We start from the raw sequence: 23,659 nt of genomic DNA on the forward strand, positions 1-23,659 counted from the left end.
TCACAGCGACACACTCCCTGGGAGCTGCAAATCCCATTTGCCCGGCGGGTGGCCACAGGCACTCTGCCTGTGCTGTCAGATCACGGGCTGTTTCTACAGAGACTTCATTTCCTCAGTGTTTCCTTTGCACTGAATAAAGCACGGGAGCCCTCTGGTGCTCATTTGTAGAAAGATTTATTAAGAGGTAGAGATTTGCTGAGTTTGGGTGAGAATTCTCAGTTCTTAGTATGTCTCTTGCCTCCACAAGCCATTTCCAAAATCAGCCATTAAAAGTAAACCAGCCCTGACTGGTGTGGCTCAGTGGGTTGGGCGTTGTCCTGCAAACTGAAAAGTCTCTGGTTTGATTCCTGGTCAGGGCACATGCTTGGGTTGCGGGCCAGGTCCCTCTCACAGAGATGTTTCTCTCCCTCTCTTTCGCCCTCCCTTTCCCTCTCCCTAAAAGTAAATAAATAAAATCTTTAAAAAAGAGAGAAAAATAAATAAAAGTAAAGCAGGGTTATTATAAACCATCTGAACAAGAAGGCATCAATGGACCAGTGCTTTTTGTGGTCAGGCTTACAACTTGCCAGCCCTGCTGCTAAACAGAGTTGTGACTGACGATGCGCCCTGAGGAAGTGGACGGTGAACCTGGCAGCAGAGTGAAGTGGGGGTCCCGGTTTTCTGTTCAGAAGCAAGTGCTCTCCGTGTGAGACACTAAGGTCTAGGCAGCATTCTACCGTTGACTTACCTACAGTAGTCCCCAAATCCACAATTTTGTTTTTTGCAGTTTCAGTTACCCACAGTCAACGGTGGTCAAAAAAATATTAAATGAAGAATTTCAGAACAATTCCTAAGTTTTAAGTCACAAGCCATCTGGAGCCATCTGCTCCTCCAGCATGAGATACGAATCATCCGCTTGCCCAGTGTCTTTGTGCTGTAGAGGCTCCCCTCCATTAGGCACTTGGTAGCATCTTGGTTATCAGATTGATGGTTGGGTATCACAGTGTTTGTGTTCAAGTAACCCTTATTTTACTTAACAATAGTCCCAAAGCCCTGCACATAACTTTTATTACAGTATTGCTATAAGTGTTCTATCTTATCATTAGTTATTGTTGTTAATCTTTTACTTTGCCTAATTTATAAATTAAACTTTATCATAGCTATGTATGTATGTTTTATGCATCTACAGAGAGTCTTGGAACCTTATTCTGCTTGGATAAGGGAGGACAATTGTAACATGTTGTTATCCAAATAACTGCAGAGAGGGGGCGCTCTGTGCCAGCAGGGGGTCTCGTGGGTGGAAAGCTGGGACCAGGGGACAAGTGAATAAGGGCAGGTGGTGGGAACAGCGGAACGAACCAGACGTTGGCAGTTTACAGAGCTAGACAGGTTTGAGACAATGAAAAGAACAGGGCTGGGAAGAAGCAAGTGGATGACATACCCGTAATACTTGTAAATGCCCAAACTGTCTCATCAAGAAGGAGAGGGTAAGGAGTCCCAGTTATCTGTGGTGGGGAGGGCAGAGATGAAGGCAGGAAGAAGACAGGCTGGCAGCAGCGTGGCAGGGAGCCAGGCCGGTGGGGGTCAGGCTCCAGGACGAGCAGCAGCACCTGATTTCTCAGACTGTTTCTAAAAGGGCTGGTAATATCAATTCCTGGTTTTCGTGAAATTTTTTGATATGCCCTACTTTATTAGCTCTATTTTATGTGTTTAATTTTGTGTTTGATTTTATCAGCATATAGTATGGTTTTAAAGGCAGAAATAAGAATTTGCCCTATTTTAAAACATTAGGAAATATACGTTTGAAAGAGTTAAAAATTACAAAGAGATCACGACTGTTTAATAGTTACTTTTTGATGAAATCCAGTCATATCTGCCTGTACCGTTACATATACTGTTGGACATTCATGCTCCACTAGGAATATGATATATTACAGAAGAGAGAGGGACTTTTAAAACCACATTTAATTTTTAATACAAAATGTGTTGCACTATTACAGAAGTGACCCCTTCATGCACAGATAAATTTAGCAACTACTGTTATGGAAGAGTAAAAACTATACTTTTATTGTTTCCCCCAAACACTGGCAAATTTAAAGTAACGTTTATCTTTGTGCTCTCTGATGCTAAGGCAAGGCTGTTTTGTCTTTTGGTATTTCCATGAGAAAGGCTGATCTGTAAAAAGCAAATATGGAGACGGGAAAGTATTTAGGGCCATCTTTACCTGGGATTACTTCAAACTGTGCTCTACCTATTTGTATCAAAGATGCCACATGACTGAGCCCCAAGGAAAAGCTCTGAAGAGTTCATCTAGAACTTGTTGTCAATATGTAGAATAGTTCACTATTTCAGTTTCACAGCAAAAAGGGAAAATAAAGACCCAAAGATATATAAATGCTTTCCAAACCCATGCACTCTATTAATTAGCTAACTTTTTATACAGTACAACATAAACATTGTTTGCAGGTTTATTTGTATGTGACACCCATAAGCATATAGCATCTACATTTTAAGTGTATTTACAAATTCAACAAAATATCTACATATAAAAGCTTTACTTAAAATTAAACTTGATGCAAGTTATGAGAAACCAATTTATTGGCAAATGAAACTGAGCACTCCTTCAACCATAGGTTGTTATAGAATTTCGTATTTGGAGGTAAACCATTCAATAGATATTATTTATGAATATGGCATAGTATATATATTTGAAACTGCAGATGTAATCTATTTGACTCTTGACCTTGTTAGCACTTACCAGATTTTTTTAGATTCTGAAATGTGTCCATAGCAATTTGCATACATATCTTTAAATGCTGCAGAGAGTTTTAAAAGCTGCCACATAGATAAGAACTTAGAGACAATAATAGATTCCTGTTGGCTTTTCCTGTATGCTTTTAGTTTTGAAATAACTTGTTTTTAAAAAATTTTTTCTACCAAGTTGACATCTTTTTCACTAACAGGGACATGTTTTAGTAGAAACCATAAAAGGCTAAAAAAATCATCATGCACTCCAGTTGGTGATAAAGTTTTTCTTTTTATACATACGGGGAAAATGCCTCTTAAAATAAGCTGTCTTATTAATTTTATTTTCACATTTCCTTTCCCCTCAGCACTGCTACTTTCATCACCTCTGCTTCTTTAAAGGTTACTCTTAGACAATGACAGTCACCTAGAACTCTGGGTCAACCGTACCTTTGATACAGAAGGCAGTATGTTATGGAATGCTTCTTGTCTGAAGGCACTGCATGTGTCTTGCCCTGTGCTTTCTGGAATAAGGTTTGAAATTTAATTAGAGTGATTTTTTTTGATTCTTTAAGTATGGCACAAATGCCAAAATGCATTGTAATACACATTGTTTATGCCTAAAAACAACTGAACACAGAAATGATGTAAAAAGAACACTGTACTGCTGTAATACCTGGAAGATTAAGAAGGCTATGAAGTAACAGGAGTGAAGAGCAGGTAACAGAGTCTCAGTAAGCATCAGCAAATGCAACTGTCATTATTAACTCATTTAGCAAGTATATACTGTACATACTGTTCCTAACAGTCTCCCAAAAAGACTACAGCTAGACATAGAGTCACCAATTTCACAACAATGTCCACAAAGACATTGAAGTTCTAAAGAACACTATAGTAACACTCTTGACAGTGAAAATGGAATTCATATTTAGGGTTTCAGCTGAGGATAGTATAAACAAAGTATCAAACCATGTTTTAGTAACATACACAGGTATGTTCTCTAACTGTGCTGCATTTTTCATGCATCATATTGACCTGTATCCTGAAGAGGAAATAACATGACCTGTTGATGATGTATTATTTTTTATCAGTTTTCAGAAAAGCAAGAATGCCTATTTTGAATGCAAAAGTGTATGCTTTGCACTGCAGTTCACATTAATATATCATTTGATTGAATTATGTTCTTACTTTAACTGTTCTCATAATATTAGCATAACAGCAGAATATACACTTTCTGCCTCTATGTTCATAGTATGAGAAGGCTGACAGATAAGTGTTTAAGATAAACATTCTAGAGGAATGGGATATTGGCAAGAAGCTTACAAATTAAACAAAGGAATTCATGGCGTTAACGGGAGAAGGTGCCTCTGAGCTCTCGTTTCCTTCAGCAGGTTCTTTCTCCTTCTTACCACTGTATTGTCCAATAAAGGAGCCATCCTCGTTAAACTGGCCATTCACGCCCTCTCCATAGTCAACTAGGCTGTCATCACTATCTTCTTTTTTCACAGTCCTGTCTGAAGGTGTTCGACTACCTTTTTTCAAAGGCTTGTGGTCTTCTGCATCACTGGAAAAACAAAGGAACTTTTTGTCAAGAGTGGCATTTAGGTAAAATGTTTTGTTCTAAAGATCATGCATGCAAATTATGATAAAGCATATGGAGTCCTGAGCCACCACATCTAATCGTCAGGTTAACTCCAGTGACTGGCGTGTGGTTGGAATGAAAATCAGGTGCAGAAATGGTTTAATCATGAAGTCTTCAGTAGGTGGATGGCTTCTTATTGTGCATGTCACTCAATATCAGTGTCAGATTTGGACTCCTGATTTGGAAACAATTCAGAAATAATCACAAGCATTAATAAAGGAAGACTTGAAAAACTATGAAAATTGTCACTATTTTGAATTCAAAAGGGGATAAAAGATTATGGCAATTAGAGAAGTTAGTATGTATTAAACTGTGTAATATCTGATTCCTTGGATATGAATGAAGATGATTTTGGTTAAGTGTGAAATGTGGATTTTTTTTTTCTGAGCAAGAAGAAGAAGCAAAATCCTGTATTTCAAATAATTTTGTTATTGAGTGCAGGGCAGACTTGTAAACTTTAACCTTACCTTTCAAGAGACCTACAAATTCCATTAAAAGGATGCAGAAGAAACAAATGAAAATAGCCTAAGAAGAAAAGCAAAATCCTTATACTGATAATATACAGTATTTTTTGTTTCTGTAAGATTTCAGCTAATGGGTAAAGATTTATTATTTTAGAAAGCAACACAACTGAACTTCAGAGAACTACATTTGTACTACTAAAGGTTGGCCAATATATTCTAGAGTATGAGTGATTCCAAAACTGTGAAAGCAAGCATTTCCTGTACACTTCGCCCCACGGCTCCCTTCTCCCAAGTGGGGTATGCAGCCCATCCACGGCAGATGGGAGTCTAAGGAGTGCAATTTAATAAATCTTTATATATAACATACATTTTTTTCTCATTTCTCTGTTGAACCCCTAAGGACAGTATCTTGAAATAGAAGAGGAATTGCTATGCTTTAGTATATCCACTCATATAGCCATATAACTAGGTATGCACATCGATCTGTTCCTTAATTGGTAGCATTTGGCTTTAAAAAAAAGAAAAAAAAGACAATAACAATATTTTTTTCAAAGAACAAAAATACAGGCAAAATAAAAATACCATAAACAATACTAGTAAAAAATAAAAAGGCTTAATGTAAAAGGGAAAAAAAAAGGTCTCATTACCTACATGTCACCCACCAATTTGGCTAGGACTTTATTGCTCCCTTTGTTTCTGAGAGTGACTTTTTTTCTAACCAAGATACATATATTTCAAAATGCACAAATATTCTGGCTCTTTGGCCAATAATTCCTACTAGTGTTTACAATTTTTCTCCAGGAAGAAAATCTTAAAATAATTGTAGCTTAATAAGACATTTGCGTATGCCATTGAAAACTACCCACTTCAGCAAAACACAAGTTTTTGTCACAAACTGAATAAACTATATTATCACCACTACTAATAAACAACTGGGCCCGTATCACAGAGCCTTGAGGTGGCCTGTGCTTGGGCCCTGTTATGGGACATGGCATCCATTCTCCAAACTGCTGCAAGAATAACTTGCACATCTTTAATCATTAACTTCTAGGTTTTGCTTGAATACTTCCTGTGAAATATTGCTCATGACATGGCGACACTGAATCCACTGATTCCATGACTTAAATCCACTGAAGAGAATAAGGAGAATTCTGTCACCTGGATTCCAATTCTAGCCTTTTGCATTTCTTTGACCCATCCATGCATTCATCCATGTATCCATCCATTATCTAATAAATGTTTATTGAGAGTCTATTGTAGGACCAAGAATGTTCTAGCCGGTGGGGATATAGCAGCAAACAAAATAGACTCAAACCCTGACCTCACTGAACTACTTCTAGTAGGGGAAAATACAGGTATAAACAATCAACATATTAAAAAATTAGTTGTATTAGTATATCAGAAGGAAAAGTGCCATGAAAACAAAGAGCTGAGTGAAGAGGAAGGACGTTGTCAGGGGAGGATGTGAAAGGTTCACATTGAAATGGGACATCCAGGGAAGGGCTCATGAAGAAGTAACATCCGATCAAAGGTTTAAAAGCTGAATTATCCAGGTGGATAGCTGGAGGGAGAGGGATTCCAGGAGAAATAACAAGCAGTGGGAACGCCCTGAGTTGGAGGCAAGCCTGGCATGTTCTAGGAACAGAGCAGAGCTTGTGTGGCTGAAACTGAATGTGAGAATGAGGGGCAGAGAGAGGTGGAGGGGTGAGGGGAGGAGTTAAAGTAAAAGAGAGGAGACGGGGTTAGACTAGATCCTGGCCTTCCTTGTAGGACATTATAAGGATTCTGTCTTTAACTCTGAGTAAGATGGGAAGCTATTGGAGGATTTCCAATGGATGAGTGACAGGATCTCATATTTTAAAAGGATTACTGTCATCGGTGTTGAGAACAGCCTACCCTAGAGGGCAGGGTTGGTAAACTGCAAAATTGGACCATGTCCATTTATTGCATACTGCCTGTGGCTGCTTCTGCACTGCAACAGTGGAAGTGTAGAGTTGCAGCAGCGGCCACGTGTCCTGTAAAGTCAAACATTTGCTATCTGCCCCTCTACCGCGGAAGTCTGCTGTCCTCTGCACTAGGAGGCCAGGGGCCCATTGCAGCAATCCAGGAGTAAGATGACTGTGACTTGCGCCAGAGTGGAACACTGGGGGTGGCACAAAGCAGTCAGGTTGTGGACATATTTTGAATGTAGAAAAAACAGGATTTTCTGATGGATTAGGTAGGAATAATAGAAAAGAAAACAACACCAAGATTTGTTTGGTTTGAGAAACAGGAAGGCTAGAATTACCCTCCTGGAGTACAACATGTTTGGTGTGGAAGACCAAGGTGTTCAGTTTTGGAAATGTTAAAGTCTGGCGTGTCAGAAGAACCACTCTTTTAATCATTTTGGGAGTCTAACACAACACTGATATCTGAAACTAACAAAAACACTTTGAGAAATTAAAATTACAGGCTAATCTCATTTATGAAGATAGATGAGAAAAATCCCAAAGAAATAATGATCATACAGAATTTACCAATCTACTAAAAAGATAATATATCAGGACCAGGTTGGGTTTATTTTAGGAATGCAACTTTGGCTTAGCTTTAAAACACTAATTCATATAATTCCTCATTCTACCAGAAGAAAAGAACAGTATCTTATGATCATTTCAGTAGATTTAGAAAATGGTATAAGGTGATATTCAACACCCATTCACAATAAAAACTTTAATACACTGGAAAAAGAAAGGACATTCATTAACCTGATTAAAGGTACCTATAAGGAACCTGGAGCAAATGTCATCCTTGATGGTGAATGTTGAAAGCTTTATGCTTGATGTCAGAAATAACAGAAGGGATGGATGCCTGCCATCGTTAGTTCTCATCAGAAAGAGCAAAATGATAAGAAAAAGATATAGAAGGCATATATATTAAGAAGAAAAGAAACAGTCATTATTCATAAATTATATCATTATGTGTGTACAAAATCCAAAAGAATCTACAGGCAAACCTTAGAATGAAAGTCAAGTTTATTTATGTATTTGCAAACAATTAGAAAATAAAATTTAAAAATGATTCCATTTATGATATCTTAAAAATGATGTATATAAGAAATAATTCAACAAAAATATGTGTAAGACCTCTATGAAGAAAATGAAACTTTTAATTAGAGCTACTAAAAAAGAGCTGAATAAATGGAGGAATATACCGTAACCATGGACAAGACGACTCAAACACGGTGAATAGGTTAACCTTCTCCATATTGCCCTTTAGATTCAATTTCTGTCCAATAAAAACCCAGCCAGTTTTTATATGGCTCTTGGCGAGCTGGTTCTAAGATGTAAATGTAAATAAAAAGGGTGAGGACTGTCTAAAAAAATTATTGAGGAAAAATAACAAAATTGGAGGACCTGACCTACCAGATATGAAGTCTCATTCAAAGTTATAGTATAAATTAGGATAATGTACTTTTTGGTGCAGAGATAGACAAATTGACCAGTGAAATGGAATACAGAGACCTGAAAGAGTTAGGAGATCTTTTTGTTGGGTTTATTCTAACATCATATTTTTATGCTATAATAACTGGAACTAATTTTAAAATTTTATTTTTCAACTGTTTGCTGGTACATAGAAAGAAATACAATGGACTTTACATTTTTTTTTTTTGTCAAGGAACATTATTAAATACTATTATTAATTCTACTATTTTCTTGCAGGTTCATTTGGATTTTTCCATACACAATCACAGGGATTAAGAAGGGGCTCCCTGGAAGCATCCAGTCCAGTTTACGGGCCATAGTGGAGGAGAAAGGAACTACAGCAAGAAGGGCTGTGACTGAAGAAATGAAGTTCGAAGGGGATGCTCTAGCCACAAACAGAATCTTTCAAGGAACAGCTCTCCAAAGGCAGCTCAAGGTCTTTTTAAGACTAGTTTTGTAAAAGTGGTGTGATGTCATGTCAAACTTCCATCATTAGAATCTGGTTACATGAGAAGAAATATGAGGCACCAGCACAGTGCCTGGTGTGTGATGTGAGCCCATTCACCTGCCCTCATACCTTTTCTCTCCACTCCAGGTACTCACCACAGAGATTTTTTTTTTTCTGAGAAATACTTTGTGTAACACACACTTAGAACTTCCTAGATGTAATGAGTGGTTTCAAGTCTGTGTTGAAACACTGTATTAGTGCTTTCCTTTTTGAACTCAAAGATGAATTTTATAATGAAACAGTAGATTGCTTTTGACATTGTACCAAGGGAAGTGTCTTTCTCAAGTTTAAGTATGAAGAGGTAGTTTCCCAAATGATAGAAATTTAAAAGGTATAGAAGATGATTTAAAAGTCATATACTTCTTTAGGTACATTGTATTCAAAGCTTAAAAAGTTATTCACATTTTTATGAGAACTTTTAAGGACAGGAGAGATCAGATGTTAATTCTGAACCTAGAATGTCAAAAATTAAACAAATTTCAGAATGTCATAAAATAATCATACAGTACTAATATCTAGCCACAAAATATACTTTTGATACTTTTATCCATGAATAAAGATGATCTTGCAGTGAAAATAAATGTTCACATTACAATATTACAACTCAGTTCCTGCATCACTGCTTCTGGGGAGACTATTACTCCATTCTCCTTCTTTGCTACCCACTTGGCTTTGGCTTTCTGCTTCTGCTCCCTTGGCACTGTAGTTTGTATCACTTTCATAGAAGTTCTCACACTATGCTCAGATTGTTCTTCTACCCCCTGCATCCCTCATTGGACTATAAATCAGTGAAACAGCATTTTATTAGTTTTGATGTGTCTACAGGCTGCCATACTGTAGCCACTCAATAAGTATGGGTTAAGCAAATTCATTCTAAGTATGCTAACAATAGAAGAGATGGTAAGCATTTTAGAAATTTTGCAGAATTCTAACATTAAATAAATTTTCAGCCCTGGCTTGCGTGGCTCAGTTGGTTGGAGTGCCGTCCCATAGATTGAAAGGTCATGGGTTTGATTCCTGGTCAGGGCACACATACTCAGGTTGTGGGTTCAATCACCAGTCAAGGTGCACATAAGAAGGCAACTGATCACTGTTTCTCTCTCACATCAATGTTTCTCTTTCACATCGATGTTCCCTTCTCTCTCTTTCTCTTTTTCTCTCCCTCCATTCCTCTCTCTCTAAAAGTGATGAAAAAAAATGTCCTTGGGTGAGGATTAAAAAAATATCATTCCATCTTAATTAATTTTAGAATATCAGGGAAAGCACTGGAATACGTGTGTATTCCTTCTACTCTCTTACCGTAAGAATGTATTTTAGGGAGTTTACATTTTTTTCCAAAAGCACTTCAGGGTTGTGCACACTGAATGTACCTTTACTGAGTAAAACTGAGCAACAGTGGATAAATCTGTAGTCATTTGATCTCATTTCCTATGGTCATGACCCTACCATGGCCAAACCATGCTTCAGTTTCATTGACTTCGTGACCCAAATATTCTTTCCAAACACCCTCTCTAAAAGTCTGTCATTACTTACACTGCTCACACACTAGTTTATGTTTTTAAGCAGAATAAATATAAAGTAATATAACAAATGTGACACATTTTCCTATCATTCAAGCCTTCTGAGCATGGATTAGAATGCTTGCAACGAGACCGTGGTCACATGAATGACAAGATTCCCATACCAAGAGCCTCTATTTATGCTATGAGTTCAAGTATCATGGCCATATGGCTTATGACCCAGGTTCATTCTCATTTTTAGTAGAATGATTCTGAAGAATAAAAAAGAAAAAGACTTACGGTCAAGAAGGAGGCATAGGTAACATGGCTCGCCTCCTTGCACAACCACAGCAAAAATTACAACTAAACTACAAAACAACTATCACCCAGAATAGTCAGAAAATGGAGCTGTATGGAAATCTGACAACCAAGGAATTAAAGAAGTGACATTCATCCAGACAGGTAGGAGGGGCAGAGGGGCAGAGATGTGGAGATAAGGAACAAGTGGTCCTGTACCCACATGTGGTGGATAAAAATCGGGAGGGGTACCTTGGAAGTGAGGGATCCCAGTCCCACACCAGATCACCCAGTCAAGGGTTCCAGTGCCAGGAAGGTAAGTCTCCATAACTACTGGCTATAAAAACCAGGGAGGGGTTGGGGTGGCAGAGGACACTGGGAGATTCTTAGGAGTCTCCTTTTAAAGGGCACACAACAGACTTAGGACTTACAGGCTCACTCCCTCTGGGCTCCAGCACTGGGCCAGCAGCTGGAAGGGCACCAGAGGCATACAGGGAGAAACTGAAGTGTCTGGCATTAGAGCAAGTGCCAGGGGACAGCTTCCTTCCAGACAAAACTCCAGAGGCCAGGCAGTGGCCATTGCCCCCTTTCTGAGTCCTCAGCCATACAGAGCCACAGACCAGAGACACCACATCTGACACTCCATCAACCTAGTTCACATGGGTTGCCCCGCCCTGGCAATGACCTAAGGCTCCACTCCATCCAACTCACACATGTGCTTTTCTACAATAGGTCACACTATTAAGACAGGGAGTCAAAGCATCTCTACCTAATACGCAGAAACAAACACGGGGGCTGCCAAAATGAGGAGACAAAGAAATATGGCACAAATTAAAGAACAGAACAAAACTCCAGAAAAAGAACTAAACAAAATGGAGATAAGCAATCTATTAGATGCAGAGTTCAAAACACTGGTTATTAGGATGCTCGAGGGACTCACTGGGTACCTCAACAGCATGAAAAAAGGCTCAGACATAAATAAAGGTTATACTAAGTGAAATAAATAAAAATTTATAGGGAATCAACTGTGGAATGGATGAAGCTGGGAATCAAATTAATGATTTGGAACATAAGAAAAAAACATTCAATCAGGACAGTAAGAAGAAAAAAGAATCTAAAAAAAAAAATGACGATAGGGTAAGGAGCCTCTGAGACAACTTCAAATGTACCAACATTTGAATCATAGGAGTCCTGGGGAGAGAAGAGAAAGAGCAAGAAATTTAAAAATTATTTGAAAAAATAATGAAAGAAAACTTCCCTAATTTGGTGAAAGAAATAGACATGCAAGTTCAGGAAGCAAAGAGAGCCCCAAACAAGAAGGACACAAACAGGACCATACCAAGACACATCACAATTAAAATGCCAAAGGTTAAAGATAAAGAGAGAATCTTAAAAGCAGCAAGAGAAAAGCAGGTAGTTACCTACAAACAAGTTTCCATAAGATTATCAGCTGATTTCTCAAAAGAAATTTTGCAGGATAGAAGGGACTGGAAAGAAGTATTCAAAGTGATGAAAAGCAGGGACTAAAACCTACATTACTCTATCCAGCAAAGCTATCATTTCGAATTGAAGGGTGGATAAAGTGCTTCCCTGACAAGGTAAAGCTTAAGGAGTTCACCATCACCAAGCCATTATTATATGAAATGTTAAAGAGACTTATTTAAGAAAAAGAAGATTAAAACTATAAACATTAAAATGGCAATAAATTCACAACTATCAAAAACTGAATCTAAAAAACAAACTAAGAAAACAAGTAGAACAGAAACAGAATCATAGATATGGAGATCATTTACAGTGTTTTCAGTTGCGAAGGGGAAGGAGGATAATGGGAGAAAAGGTGCAGGGATTCAGAAGTACAAATTGGTAAGTATAGAATAGACAGGGGGATGTTAAGAACAGTACAGGAAATGGAGAAGCCAAAGAACTTACACGCATGACCCACAGATATAAACTAAGAGGTGGAACTGCCAGAGAGAATGGGGGGTACCAGGTGCAGGAGGACAGAGGGGGAAAAATTGGGACAACTGTAATAGCATAATCAATAAAATATTTAAAAAAGAATAAAAAAAATACATGGCAGATTCCATTGTTTCTCTAACTTTTCTATGTACTAGTAAGGATGCAGATCCTATTGTCTGTATAATCAAAGAAACAAAGAAAGCTACAGGTTTCCAGAAGAGAGAAACTGCTTGGGGGTGGGTTTTAGAGTGAGGGCACCAGGTTATAGCATATAAAAAAAAATCAGGAAGGGAGAAGATGGCAGAGGAGTGAATGGGAGTCACGCTGACCTCCTCCCAAGACCAAACTGGAATTGCGACTAAATAGTGGAGTAATCACCTGGAAAACAATGGAATGATAGTGGGAGAGGAGCCTTGGAGCCGCAGACAGACAGTGGATTCGACTCTCACACATCCTAATGGGTGAGAAGTGCGGTGGAGGCTCGAGAGGGTGGGCTGGGTGCCCAAGGGGACTAGCACCAGAGGGACATTGAAACGGCCAGTTAGCTTCCCCCGAGAAGAACGGGGTCTGAATCATAAACAGGGACCCCTAAACTACAGCAGCTAAAACCAAGAAAATACAGACAAAACGCAACCCCAAAAAGCTTAGGGGCGCTCTCTGCCAGAGACAGGTGGCTGGGGATGCAAAGAGACATTTAAAGGGCCAATGCAAAAATTGCAGTGGCAGCCATACTCCTTGATCTCTGGGTACAGGCAGCAGCAGGGTGGGCTAGTGCCTGGGAAAAGACCGGTGAGGAAAACTTTGTGAAGAGAACTGACACAGCCGAGGCTGCTGGTGGAGCCCGGTGATAACGCACCTCCCACTCTGCAGCTACCATCTCGCTCAGGCATAAGGGAATCAATTAACCCGCCTTTTGTGCGCTCTGCACACAGCTTCTGCGTGTGTGAGCTGCAGGGCTGAGTGCAGACTGGCTGGGAGAGCCTTGAGGAGAGACTGGAGACGGAGGCATTGGGGAAAGAACAGGAGGAGGAACCAGGGAGCCCTGACTCCCTCCCCATTCTTTAGTCTCCATTGTGGGCTGGAAAGGTGCGCCCCCAAAGAGGCAGAAGAGGGGCGCGCAGGAACCAGACTGCCTGCGATTGAAACACAGGCCACACAGGTGGTGGATCCTTGGCCAAAGGGGTCACAGAACTGCCCAGAGACCCCTGAGGAGAGACTAGAAATGGAGGTGTTGGGGAAAGAACGGGAGGAGGAACCGGGGAGTCCGGACTCCTTCTCCTTGCCATAGTCTCCATTGCCTGGGAAGAGGCCACATTCCCAAAGAGCCAAAAGCCGAAAAGCACACATAGACACCCCAAAAACACCCAGTGCAGGCGTGCACACTTGTGCTGAGTGACTGGCCAGGGTTGGCGAGTGTGTGTGTTACCTGCGCGGGCTGGCGAACACTTGCACCGGCAGGCAAGGCCTCCCACAGACTGGCACCCATGCGGCCTGGGAGGGAGTGCACAGCTGCAAGTGCAGGCGTAAATTGACCCGCCCGCCTGCGATTGTGGAGCGGCCCACAAAATTAGTAGAGCTGCCCAGAATCCCTGGAGGAGAGACCGGAGACAGGATAAACCAGAGAGCCCTGGAGCTGACTTCCTCCCATTTCCGTAGTCCCCATTTGGCGAGGGCAAGCAACGCACCCAAAGAGCCAAAAGTGGGGAAAACACACAATAGAAGTCCCTAAACTGACCAGTGTCGGGGAGCTCGCTGGCCAGGGGGGCCAGATGAGTACGTGACGTCGCGAATAAGCCCCCTGGTCTGGGGCAAGCACATGCGAGCCCGGGCAGGTGGGGGATCTTGCCACACCGGGAGCATGCTCAAGGAGCCGGCGTGAGAGGGCAGAGAGATCCCAAAAAATAGCCCAGCCCTGACCGAAGGGGTCACAGAGCTGCCCCCGCAGGAGTCAGACAGGAGACTCCTAGAAGGCTCAAACAAATAACCCAAGGTCCTATAGGGTCAACAACTGACATCATCAGAGGCAGGCCCAGAAAGAAAAGGACAAAAATACTTAACAGACCCTCACAAATATGGGAAGAAAAAGAAGTTCCCCCCAAATGAGTGGAAAAGGGGACTCCCCACAGAGAGAGCTCAATGAAATAGAGGCAAGGGAACTATCAGATACTGAATTCAAAAAAATGGTTCTAAGGAAGCTCAATGAGCTCAGCCAGCTCAAAGATAACTATAAGAAACTGCAGAGAAACTATCACGATCTTACAGCAAACTATATCAACCTGGAAAACGACATAGAAACTATCAAGAAGACACAAGAGGATACGAAGAATACCATTTCTGAATTGAAGAACACAGTAGAAGGAATCCAAAGCAGGCTGGATGAAGCCGAGGATCGAATCAGTGATATGGAGGATAAGATAGAAAGAAACTCCCAGAAAGAACAAGAAATGGAAAAACGACTCAAAAAGAATGAAGAGGCATTTAGGGAAATGCAGGACAACCTGAAACGCAATAATATCTGTATAATAGGGATACCAGAAGGAGAAGAAGAGCAGCAAGGGATAGAGAACCTCCTCGAAAAAGTAATGATGGAAAATTTCCCTAATTTCAGGAGAGAAAGGCTCTCATGGATCCAGGAGGCACAGAGGACCCCACTCAAGAGGGACTCAAGGAGGTCTGCTCCAAGACACATCATCATTAACATGGCAAATGTCAAAGAGAAAGAGAGAATCCTCAAGGCAGCAAGGGAGAAGGAGAAAGTAACATACAAGGGGGCCCCCCGATATGCCTAGGTGCTGACTTCTCAACAGAAACACTACAAGCCAGAAGGGAATGGCAACAAATATTCCAAGCCATGAAAAGCAAGGGCCTATAGCCAAGGCTGCTCTACCCAGCTAGGCTCTCCATTAAAATAGAAGGGGAAATACGGAGTATCCCAGACAAGAGAAAACTAAAAGAATACATTTCTACCAAACCAGCACTCCAAGATATGCTAAGGGGACTGGTTTAAGCAGATGAAGGAAAAGAATGAGAGAGAGAGGAACACAGGTACAAAGAAAAAAGATGAGTAAGTTTCTATCAGTAATATCTCTCAATGTGAATGGACTAAATGCCCCAATCAAAAGACACAGGGTAGCTGAATGGATAAGAAAACATGACCCATACATATGCTGCCTACAAGAGACCCACCTCAGAGCAAGAGACCTACACAGATTGAAAGTAAAGGGATGGAAAAAAATATTCCAAGCAAATGGACAAGAGAAAAAGGCTGGGGTTGCCATACTTGTATCAGACAAAGTAGATTTCAAAACAAAGGCCATAAAGAGAGACCCAGAGGGGCACTTTATCATACTTAAAGGAAGAATCTATCAAGAAGACATCAACATTGTAAACTTATATGCTCCCAATAGAGGAGCCCCCAAGTTTATAAAGAAATTGTTGGATGACTTCAAAAAAGATATAGACAGGAACACACTGATAGTAGGGGATTTCAACACCCCACTGTCAAAAATGGACAGATCTTCCAAACAAAACATTAATAAACATATTGTGGCGCTGAATCAAAGAGACTTAACTGACATATATAGAACCTTACATCCCAAAGAAGAAAAATACACATTCTTTTCAAATGCTCATGGCAGTTTTTCAAAGATAGATCACATGATAGGACACAAAGCAAAAATCAGCAAATTCAGGAAAATTGAAATAATACCAAACTTTTTCTCAGACCACAAGGGATTGAAACTGGAAATCAACCTCAAAGAGAAACTTCAAAAACTTGCAAACTCATGGAGATTCAACAGTAGACTATTAAACAATGAAAGGGTCAATAATGAGATAAGAGAAGAAATCAAAAAATTTCTGGAAACAAATGAAAATGAACAGACAACTGTCCAAAACCTATGGGACACAGCAAAGGCGGTCCTGAGAGGGAAGTTCATAGCAATACAGGCTTACCTTAAAAAGATAGAAACATTTCAAATAAAAGACCTAACACTACAACTTCAAGAACTGGAGAAACAACAACAAATAAATCCCAGAGCAAGGAGAAGGAAGGAAATAGTCAAGATTAGAGCAGAACTGAATGACATAGAGACAAAAAGAACAATTCAGAGGATCAACCAATCCAGAAGCTGGTCTTTGAAAAGATAAATAAAATTGACAAGCCTTTAAGCAGACTCATCAAGAATAGAAGGGAGAGGACCCAAATTAATAATATCAGAAATGAAATAGGAAAAATAACAACCGATACCACAGAAATACAAAGGATCGTCAGAAACTACTATGAACAATTACATGCCAAGAAATTTGAAAATCTTGATGAAATGGACAAATTTTTAGAAAAGTATAATCTTCCAACACTGAAGGAGGAAGAAACAGAAAGCTTGAACAGACCGCTAACAGCTGGGGAAATTGAAGCAGTCATCAAGAAACTCCCAGCACACAAAAGCCCTGGGCCGGACAGTTTCACAGGAGAATTTTACAAAACATTTAAGGAAGAGCTAACCCTTGTCCTTCTCAGACTATTCCAAAAACTCCAAGAGGAGGGAAGACTCCCAGAATCTTTGTATGAGGCCAGCATCACCCTGATCCCAAAACCAGATAAAGACGCTACAAAGAAAGAAAACTACAGGCCAATTTCGCTGATGAACATAGATGCTAAAATCCTCAACAAAATATTGGCAAACCGCATCCAGCAATATATTAAAAAGATTATCCACCACGATCACGTGGGATTCATCACAGGCATGCAGGGATGGTTCAATATATGCAAATCAGTAAACGTGATACATCACATAAATAAAAGACAAAAACCACATGATCATCTCGATAGATGCAGAAAAAGCATTCGATAAGGTACCGCACCCATTTATGATCAAAACACTGAGCAAAAGGGGAATAAATGGGACATTCCTCAACATAATAAAGGCCATATATGAAAAACCTACAGCCAATATCATACTCAACGCGCAAAAACTGAAAGCCTTCCCACTAAGATTCAGAACACAACAAGGATGTCCGCTCTCACCGCTTCTTTTCAACATCGTAATGGAAGTCCTAGCCACAGCGGTCAGACAACAGAAAGAGATAAAAGGCATCCAAATAGGAAAGGAGGAAGTAAAGCTATCATTGTTTGCAGATGACATGATAGTGTACACAGAGAACCCTGTAGACTCTACCAGAAAACTCCTCAACCTAATAAGTGAATTTGGGAAAACAGCAGGATACAAAGTCAATATTCAGAAATCAAAGGCATTTTTGTACACCAGCAATGCAATAGAAGAAGAAGAAATCAGAAAAAAAATACCATTTGATATAGCAAGAAGAAAAATAATTTTTCCTACCTAGGCATAAATTTAACCAAAGACGTAAAAGACTTGTATGCAGAAAACTATACAACATTGAAAAAAGAAATTAAGGAAGACACAAATAAATGGAAGCATATACCGTGCTCATGGATTGGAAGAATTAATATCATCAAAATGTCCATACTACCCAAAGCAATTTATAGATTCAACACAATCCCTATTAAGATACCAATGACATATTTCACAGAAATAGAAGAGACATTTCAAGAATTTATATGGAACCATAAATGACCCCGAATAGCCTTAGCAATTTTGAGAAAGAAAAACAAAGTAGGAGGGATCACAATACAGGACATCAAACTCTACTACAAAGCCACTATACTCAAAACACTCTGGTACTGGCACAAGAACAGACCCATAGACCAGTGGAACAGAATAGAAAGCCCAGAAATAAGCCCAGGTCTATATGGGCATCTAATATTTGACAAAGGGGGCAGAAGCATAAAATGGAGCAATAATAGCCTCTTCAACAAATGGTGTTGGGAGAGCTGGACGGCTACATGCAAAAAATTGAAATTGGATCATCAGCTGACACCATACACAAAAATAAACTCAAGATGGACAAAAGACTTAAATAGAAGTCACAACACCATCAAAGTCCTAGAGGAGAACATTGGCAGGAAACTCTCGGATATCCCACACAGCAATTTTTTCACTGATATGTCTCCTAAAGCAAGGGACATAAAGGAAAGAATAAACAAGTGGGACCTCATCAAAATAAGAAGCTTCTGCACGGCAAAAGAAAACATCAGAAAAATGAAAAGGGAGCCAACCCTATGGGAAAATATATTCGCTAATGATACATCAGATAGAGGTTTGATCTTCAAGATATAAAGAACTCACTTGACTCCACTCCAAGAAGACAAACGATCCAATCAAAAAATGGGCAAAGGACCTGGGCAGACGCTTTTCCAAGGAGGAGATACAGAGGGCCCAGAGGCATTTGAAAGGATGCTCAGCATCACTAGCCATCAGAGAAATGCAGATCAAAACCACCATGAGGTACTACCTCACACTGGTGAGAATGGCCATCATAAACAGATCCACAAACAACAGGTGCTGGCGAGGCTGTGGAGAAAAGGGAACCCTAGTACACTGTTGGTGGGAATGCAGACTGGTGCAGCCACTGTGGAAAGCAGTGTGGAATTTCCGCAAAAAGCTGAAAATGGAACTGCCTTTTGATCCAGTGACTCCCCTGCTGGGACTATACCCTAAGAACACCAAAACTCCAATACAAAAGAATCTATGCACCCCAATGTTCATAGCCGCACAATTTACAATAGCCAAATGTTGGAAGCAACCTAAATGCCCATCAGTAGATGATTGGATCAAAAATTATGGTACATATACACAATGGAATACTACGCAGCAGAAAGAAAAAAAGAGCTACTAAACTTCGCGACAGCATGGATGGAACTGGAGAGCATTATGCTAAGCGAAATAAGCCAGGGGGCGAAAGACAAATACCATATGATCTCACCTATAAGCGGAACCTAACCAACAATACAAAAGTGCAAGGAAAATAAGACCAGCAACACTGAAAGGAAAAGAAACCAACGGAGAGAAGAGGGAAGTAGGGGGGGGCGGGGACAAGGAAGAGAAGGGGAAAGTCAAGGAACATATAGCAAGGACTCATGGACAAAACCAAAGGGGAAGAGCTGAGGGAGGTAAGGAGGGAGGGGGCAAGGGAAAGTGGTTGGGGGGAGGCAGAGAGAAATGTATTTGAAAAAATAAATTAAAATAAAATTTAAAAAAAAGAATTAGGTAGTGGAATGAATCAATTAATTATTAAAATAGCAAAATTATTCAGATGGGGAGATGGTATATAGTAAAATAAGAGAATTAATCAATAAAATACAGACAATTAAAAAAAAAAGAAAGAAAATAAGACCAGCAACACTGAAAGAAAAAGAAACCAACAGAGACAAGAGGGAAGGAGGGAGGGTGGGCGGGGGAAAAGGAAGGGAAAGGGCAAGTCAAGGAACATATAGCAAGGACTCATGGACAAAACCAAGGTGGGGAAGGACTGAGGGAGGGAGGGGGGGCAGGGGAAAGTGGTGGGGGGAAGGCAGAGACAAATGTATTTGGAAAAATAAAGAAATTAATTTAAAAAATTAAAAATGGAAAAAAAAGATTAACTTCATCAAAATACATATGCAAGCATTTGCATATCTTATGTAGAATTCTAGCAGCAAGAACTCTAGTAATTATCAGCTCCCGTTTTATAGGAGGAACATATAGAAGAGCGAGTTAAATCAGCAAAGCTTTCAACTCGTTCAGTTTAGGACGTGGCTGCCCTCAGCTGTGGCCACCTGCAGGCTCTCTAATGAACAATGAAAGCTTCCGGGTGGGCTGGGTTGGGGGCTGCAGGAGGATTTCATGAACTTTCTGCCCCAGAGTCAGCATCTGAAATCACGACAACCCTCACTAGACATTTTCTATATCATGAGATACAGAAATCCTGAGAATAAGAAATCATAGTCATCTCTGTTGAAGAGACCAGAATATGCAAGTTCAGTGCAGAGACACAAAGACAAAACACTAGTAACTGCATGAAAACTGGTATAAAAATCAATCTTGTCAAAAATATGTTTTGTCCCCAATCAGTTCAATTATCTCTTATCTTTGGCATTATTTCTCCCCTCGGGATGCTGATATAGAAATACCAAAAATGAGCTCTACAGACAGGTAGAAATTAATACAAATATTTACAAATGTCACCTGGAAATCACAGCAGTGAAATATTTTATTTCACCTAATAGCCTTTTCTTCTGCCAAAAAAGCCTCAAAGTGGACTCAGTGTCTATTTAAAGGATTATATTTTATGTAATCAAGAGGCTTATAAAAAGAAAACACAAGGTGTAAAGGCATTTTATAAATAGAAGTATTCTTCCAGCACACAAAAATCTCAATCTTTTAAATGAGTTAATATATATTTTGTTTTTTAAAAAACATATATAAAGTAATCATTTATCTTTCTTTAAAAAGGCCTACAGCCCTTGACAAGAATACCTTTGTTTAAAGTTTCTTCCTACCTTCCTTCCTTTATTTTTAAACTATTTTACACATAGGCTATGCTAAAGTTTGCACTTAATGATAGAGCCAAGCCAAGAATGTATAATCAAAGTACTGTGAGTTTACATACTCTGCCCAGAGCTGTGATATTTCTTAATAATTAACAGCCTCTAAAACAAACTAGTCATCATTTTATGATTGGTGGGGAGTGTTATAGATACTTGCTTTGGAAAGGCAAGTTTCAAATCCAGGGTTAAAAAGGGTAACACCAGTTTCTAAATTTACTTCTTATGTTTATTTATTTATTTTTTTTTATGAGGACAATGTTTTTCATTGCTTTTAGAGAGAGGAAGGGGGAGAGAGGGAGGGAAGGGGAGAGAACGAGGGAAGGAGAGAGTGACAGACAGACAGACAGACATCAATTGGTTGCCTTTTCATAGGTCCTCTGACCTGGGATCGAACCTGAATCCTGGATATGTACCCTGACCAGGGACTGAACCCACAACCTTTCAGTTATGGGAAAATTCCCCAACCAACTGAGCCACACCAACCAGGGAAAGTAACACTGATTTTTAAGAGGACTGTGTAAAAAATGACAGGCATAGTTTTGTGTACAATGCAGATTTGTAGGGTCTTTATTGTTGCTTTAACTCTTGTTGTAACATACCAGTTTTGCTAGTTTGAGCAATACAACAAGGCCTCTCTATAATATTTCAGAGAAGAAGATACTCTGCCCCTCAACTTATGACTAAAATGGAAATTTGTTATTGAATGAAAAGTAAGAGACCACTTTAACTGTGAGGGATGTGTAAACATTTAGACATGGAAGTGTTTGTAAATTAATATTTGAGGAAAATATAAAATTACAGGGAGATCCTGTTCCTGGCCTGATCCCACTCCAGGGAGACGGAGTCAGTGCCTGCATGGGGCAGGGAAGGCGCGGGTGGAGCAGAAGCAGAGGCTCACCTGTATTCTCCAAATGTGCCATCATCTTCCTTCATTGGCTGGATTTCAGGGTCAGCATGGGCATCCTCCTTTTCTTTAACTAAAAATATCAAAATGGCATTCTTTAAAATTTTTTTTTTATTGTTGTTTAATTACAGTTGTCACCATCCCCCACCCCATACATTCTTATCTATTGATTTTGTGTTTCCTTATCCAAGTTTTTAAGAGTGCACTCTGGAGAGTACAGGGGTAGAAAATACTTTTATACAGCCGTATGGGTTGTATAACATTAACCCAGGAAAGCAATGTTAAACATCATGGTATGGTATCAACACTCAGTTCATGCATTATTTCCTCTGGAACACTTTAGGTACCTTCTCCCTCCCTGCCTGTTGCTTGGAGGTGCTATTTCATCACCTATGGTTTATGTGGAGCCTAAGGAAGCAAAGCCACTAATATCTTCAAAGATATTTTCTCCCCCCACATGCCTTCTGATCCTTGACAATGTTTAGGCACTATTAGATTAAAAAAAAGACAAAAAATTGAACAGAGTCCAAATTCATGGCTCTGGAAAGACATACTTATTACAATCCCCATGATTTACTTTCATTGATTTTACTTCAGTGGATTGTTATGCAGCATTATAAGGCAGTTTTAATTTTTATTTCTTACCTGGATATTTACCACCCTTGTTCCTTCTGATGAAGCAAACAATCAGCAAAATTAAGATAAGGAGGGCAACAGCACACATTAGACCAATGAACCAGCCTTGAGTTGCAATGTCCACCTGTCGGCTTGCCATTGCTGGAAAAGAAATGAATGGTGTCAATGGGAGTGGATTAACAGAGAGATGAGAACTGTTGTCTGTAGTGTAAAAAATTGCCATAGTATATAAACTTTTACAGATTTTACATGTGGCCCCAAATTGGAATCTGTCAGTTATCAACCAGGTATTATATAAATACTTAACTTTGAAAAATCAATTAAGACAATTCAAATAGAGAAATCTGAATGCTAATACCATTAAATACCAACAAACCCTGCTGAACAATGTGTTCACAGTTATTTTAACTATGTATTCTCACTGGAAACATAGTCCCAAACCAATTAACAAATTTATTGTTTATAAGATAAATTGTTCATTAAGTACAATGGTAAGACTATAAGACTGAATTTTAAACAGAACAGAATGTATACATCTAATGGAGTATTTTTCCTTCAAAGGAAGCACTTTAGAGGCTAAAATATTACAATGCTGCTGTTTTTCAAAATGTTGTGGAAATCTGTTAAAAAAGAAAACTTTCCACAAAAGAAACCTGTCTGTATAAGATAACCAGTCTTACTATTTTATACCTCAATTTTCACCCAAAATATTAGATTTGTTATTCATCTCCATTGTTATTAATTTTATTTATAAGAGTTGGTTCTAATGACTTCTGCAAATTTCTAAAAAATCCAATTTATCCTCAAAATGTCAATATTCAATACGCTTAGTATCCATATAAAAGACTTTGAAATATGTCTTGATCAGTGGCATCATTATTAGAATAAGTGACCAGTTTAGAGAGAAAATACTCATTCACATGTATACATATTTAAGTCTTCATCTATTCTGTTTGAGTCAATAACTGTAAAGCCTCTTTTTCAACCAATGGTAGTTTACAAATCTCCTAAGAAAAACAGAATAATTAGCATTTCTAGTGTTTTCAAAATTGTCAATCAAATGGGACAAAGTGCAGCATCAATGGCTATTCAGACATGCCCATGAGGATTTGCTCA

General features: G+C 39.3%; 1 protein-coding gene across 13 annotated transcripts in view; it reads right to left on the reverse strand.

The window, feature by feature from the left end:
* Nucleotides 1-1,881: 1,881 nt before the first annotated feature.
* The window catches only part of NRCAM (neuronal cell adhesion molecule), a 308,117-nt gene continuing 286,339 nt past the window's right edge, over nt 1,882-23,659 (reverse strand). For all 13 annotated transcript variants that reach the window (XM_054564304.1, XM_054564303.1, XM_054564299.1 and 10 more), the window contains 3 exons: nt 22,553-22,684; nt 21,902-21,980; nt 1,882-4,288 (listed from right to left, as the gene is read on the reverse strand). In XM_054564304.1, the coding sequence (XP_054420279.1) occupies nt 4,051-4,288; nt 21,902-21,980; nt 22,553-22,684 (449 nt within the window). In that variant the 3' untranslated portion in view covers nt 1,882-4,050. The remainder of the gene's footprint in view (nt 4,289-21,901; nt 21,981-22,552; nt 22,685-23,659) is intronic.

This window comes from Pteronotus mesoamericanus, unplaced genomic scaffold (assembly GCF_021234165.1).
Source record: "Pteronotus mesoamericanus isolate MK-2021 breed Mesoamerican mustached bat unplaced genomic scaffold, CSHL_Meso_final scaffold_85, whole genome shotgun sequence".
Classification (NCBI taxonomy): Eukaryota; Metazoa; Chordata; class Mammalia; order Chiroptera; family Mormoopidae; genus Pteronotus; species Pteronotus mesoamericanus.